At 36.1% G+C, this 4884-nt stretch overlaps 1 protein-coding gene across 1 annotated transcript in view; it reads right to left on the minus strand.

The window, feature by feature from the left end:
- Positions 1-1183: 1183 nt before the first annotated feature.
- Positions 1184-4884, minus strand: part of pcp4b (Purkinje cell protein 4b) — a 37142-nt gene continuing 33441 nt past the window's right edge. The window contains exon 3 of the mRNA XM_016471871.1: positions 1184-1409. Coding sequence (XP_016327357.1) covers positions 1279-1409 — 131 coding nt within the window. The 3' untranslated portion in view covers positions 1184-1278. The remainder of the gene's footprint in view (positions 1410-4884) is intronic.

Below are 4884 nucleotides of genomic sequence, written 5' to 3' on the forward strand. Positions count from 1 at the left end.
AGGGATAGTTCACCCAAAAATTACAATCCTCTCATTTACTCACCCTTGTGTTGTTCCAAACGTGTTAAGATTTGCTTTCTTGTGTGGAACACAAAAGACATTTTGAAAAATGTCTTATCATTTAATAATTTAGCAGACGCTTTTATCCAAAGCGACTTACAGTGCATTCAGGCGATACATTTTTTACCAGTATGTGCGTTCCTTGGGAATTGAACCCACAATCTTTTGCGCTGCTAACGTAATGCTCTACCACTAAGCCACATGAACACTATGTTATGTTATAGTTATGTCAATCGTAATATTCCCTTTTGTGCTTTGGAATTGAACATCAGGGTGAAATTTCATTTTTGCGTGAACTATCCCTTTAAGAGCATCATCATTTTATTTTAAGGTAACACTGAAATGCTTTTTGCAATTTTCTTGTCTTTTGTTTTAAACATCATGGATATCGACTGCTTATCATATTATTCCATTAATTCAAAAATAGAATCCTGCTTTAAGATTTTTTTAAAGAGTTGTAATTAAAAGACAATGCAGTATTTAGTTCCAGAGACTCAAGGATGTTTATTAATAGTTTCAATCAGACTGAGTTGAGATAGAAATTGTTTGATTTGGCTACTGTTTGTGCCATGATCCTTTGCAAAGGAAGAAAATCAACAGAAATGTTATGATATGCCACAGCAAACTAGACAATCAAATACTCGCTCTCAAGTCATTTCATTCAGCATTGAATTCAACATCATGAATCAATAAAGAGAACCGAGCACACAGTGAGGATTTGGGAAGATAAGCTGGGAATTATTCAACAATATGGGTTTCGAAAGACAAGCTATTTTTAGAACTCCTCTGGGATGTGAATGTATGCTAAATCATTTTATCTAATGGTGTGGAAAAAAAAAAAAGTTCTACTATATATTTATGTACATGGAATGCTCGCAGTTTCTGACTAAAATCTATTTCATAAGCAGCTCACAATGAAAATATATTGTGCTTTCACAAAGAAAAGACAGGCCGGCAATCCAGCACTTTGAGGTAAAAAAGAAAACCATGCACCAGTAGTATAACAGATATTCTTGTCGAGAATGGAGAATGAAGCTAGAACCAACATGAATATTCACAGTTACAGCAGTAAAATAACGGTCAGATCAGTGGTTGACAGATTACGACCTTGCTTTCCCCTCCCCCTCCCTTGAGTCCATACAGAATAGATTCTATTACATGCAACATCAAACCATGCTGTCCTGATGGGGCCATATGGACAGAAAAGTCCGCTGGCAACTACGACTTTTCATCATTCTTCTTCTTCTGGAACTTCCTGAACTGCGACTGAATGGCGACAGCTGCCTTCTCGGTTTCAGGGGCGTCCATGTCAATGTCAATGTCCTCGGGGACATCTTTCTTAGACGCATCTGCATAGAAAAATAAGTTGTTGCATGAGACCAACACTTTAGAGGGCTTTAACAATGACATAATGTCAGTGTAATAATATTCAAACACTATGATGCCGATGATGAAAGATTAGTTGGTTTAGAATTCAACCTTTTATATAAATGCTATTAAACTGATTCAGTGTGCATGTATTGTATCTGTGACAATTATGTGACCAGGCAAGGATAAGACAAATTGCACACGTCAAATGGCAAAAAGGACATTAAAGGTGCTGTATGTAGGATTGACACCGAGTGGATGAACTAGGTATTGCAGTCCAAATTCAAAATATTGGAGAGGGTTTTTTTCTCCCCGCCCCTCCTCCTCAGACTTGACGCACACGCAGGTTGCCAGATTGACGACACCAACAGGAACGAGTGCACTTGATGATGAATGGAATGAAATACGCCGTGTTTTCCGCCAACTGGCAACCCCGGTGGGCAGACATACAATTGGGTAAACTAGCAGTGGGCAGGTTTCACAAACCAAAACAGAGACTGACATTCCGGCCCGGAACGCACATTTTCAAAGGAGAATAACTGACTGTAGCATTGTTTTTCAGATAAACAAGTATGTTAACTTAGCATGTTTCTTAAATATCTGCAAACATATTATGGTATTTTTATGCTTTAGTAGAGTCAAAAACTTACATACAGCACCTTTAATACAACATCCACTAGCATTACTGCATCAATATTGAGAACTAGATGAGAGCACAGTATCATGTTGCATGTCAGTTCACCTGGCAGCTATCGTGACAATGATCCAGGGCAGCGACTTTCTAGGCATGCAAGTATAGTTCCTATTTACTTGAATGGAAAATGAACTGAAACGTTGGATTTCCTTTCCAAGTTAGTTGCCTACTTACAGGGGTGCAAATGCTCATGTTAACCAGCCAAATCTTAGCCACCCGCTAAATTAACCACACAAAATGATGAGGTCATGTAACAACTATGAAGTACTTTTATCATATAACTATGTTCCATGTTGTAAAAGTACTATAGCTATTTTGCATTTCTAAGCCATCCATCCTTCCATCCGTTCTCCAAACCACTTGTCCTATGTAGGGTAAAAATGCAAAAATGTATTTTTGCAGTCATTACTTATGACTCATTTGAGATCAGCATTAATGCATTAAAAAAGGTTACAATATTACTTACATTCTTCACAAGCTTGCAGATACAGTTTTGAATAATTTCTAGAATTATGTTACAAAGAGCACACATACACTGTTTAGCACTGTTGGGCTTTTGGAACAAAGCACATCCAGTCTAAAATTTCCTGCAAGCTAAATGCACAAGGTGTACAGAAGTCACCAGAACATAATTTACTGGAGACAGACTGTCATGTATGTTTCCAGACCAGTTCTTGTTTCCAGCTGCACTCATAATTCACAACAAAGTTCCTCCTTCTGCCAAAAGAACAATAATGAATATTCAGGCAGATGCTACGGCATTAGCCTATTTTAAATACATTTTCATTTTATATTTACTGATCAGATGATGTTTCTTTGTCATGACCTAGGGGCAAAGGTTACCTCATCATAATTATCATCAGACAAAAGCTAAAAAAGAAAATACAGTGCAAGACATTACAAAAATGGCATCTGCACTAAGGTGGGTAGATGGCACTTTCTGTTACAAACTGGTGTAACATTACTTCATTAAAATAAACAGCTCATATTGATTTGGAGAGAGAATGTGCAACCCGGACTCATTGGAAAAACATGCCTGTGGCGTCACTTCTTGACATTTCCAGTGAGTGCCACTAATAGTGTGTTCAGTTTGATCTGGAACAGATTGACATCAATCTGGCACAGTTTTATTATGTTACGGTTTGTTCTTGTAAAGGGCTCAGGAGTGCTCTGCATTAAGTGCAGTGCTGTACGAGGTGAGCTACTGAGCCAGTTTACTAAATCAGAAAAGCCAACGATGCAAATATCAAAATTGTATTCGTTTACAAATCATGCACTATAGTAAACGAGTTTTGAGGTCATAAAATACTAGTATGCAAAGAAACGTGAAAATAAATCTTTATTAATCAATAATCTGTCGCTGTTATCATAATTTGTGTGAAAAGGAATACAAGTTGTTGGTGCATTGCTACCACTATGTTCCTTTCAGCTGGAATCTCCAGACAATTGTATGTATAGTTACATTTTTTAATTTTTGCATAAATGTACGTGGATGAAAAAAACTATTATCTAACACAACATTATTTTGCACTCAACCTACATAATTTTCTCCTGAAATGTTTCATAAACTTGTGACACTCAGAAAGTGATACCATTTTGAACCTTTCTAGAGCATGGTAGAAAGAATTTCTATAGAAATTCTATATAGATTGTTGTGATGACTGCATCCAACTAATTCATTTAACCATGCCATTGTAATAATAAAAAAAATGTTTCTGTCATTTATTAATAACTACTAATCAATATTTGGTGCCAAACTACTACCTATGACTGACTGCCTAATTTAATGTATGAATGGTGCCTTTTTTATTACATCCTTTGTTTTATTACTCTAAGATTTCAATAATATGTTAATTTAATTTTAATTAAACAAATGAGGGTTTTAAGATGCATACTATTCACTTCTTTATTCAAGATTTAAAACTGTGAACCTCATATAAAGTAAATGCAAACTAAAACGACATATTTTTTGTCCAATATGATTTTAAAAGAGTTTCAAGCCTTATTCATGAAAGTACAAAATGTGAAGGTTATGTGTTGTTTTGTTAAGGAATCACAGCTCAATAGCGAATACCTCTGAGATGAAACAACACATAAGACTGTTGGAAAATTCAATAGCAATTTAAGCAAGGGAGGAGGAAAACCTTGACATAGATGTTAAGCACAGCAAGAAAGGAAAGACCCTTTAAATATACCTCTTGAGAGAGCAAGCCTCATGTTTCAGTCAATACATGAGAGCTTTTCTCACTGTTTTCCTATCTTTGTTTACACACATCAATGAGATCATTTGAGTTAGAGACCTTCTTCTATATGCAGTTATTACTTTGTGTGTGTGTGTGTGTGTGTGTGTGTGTGTGTGTGTGCAATACATACTGACCAGAAATAACAGACATCATCATTCAATTGAGCCGAAACCCAATTCACGTAATTACCAAAACAATTTTCCTCTATGAGCAACTTCAAGTTCAATGCCTCAACTGCTAGAGGACCTAAAGTTGCATTGTGTACCTTTAAAAAATCCCACAACAAACCACAAACCCATTGATCAAATCTTCACTGTGCATATGGACTTACAAAGACATCACACGCAATTCCTCACTTTAATGATTCTTGAGAAACTCATTTATTTTGTATAATATATTTTCCTTTCTTTTTGGTATTAACATGCCCTCTCGCTTAATACACAAATTTTCTTTTTAGACCAACATTACATGCTGTTACTAGCTGGACAATAGTTCAATAGTTATAGCCCCCCCCCCCCC

Source organism: Sinocyclocheilus anshuiensis, unplaced genomic scaffold, assembly GCF_001515605.1.
Source record: "Sinocyclocheilus anshuiensis isolate Anshui unplaced genomic scaffold, SAMN03320099.WGS_v1.1 scaffold24, whole genome shotgun sequence".
Classification (NCBI taxonomy): Eukaryota; Metazoa; Chordata; class Actinopteri; order Cypriniformes; family Cyprinidae; genus Sinocyclocheilus; species Sinocyclocheilus anshuiensis.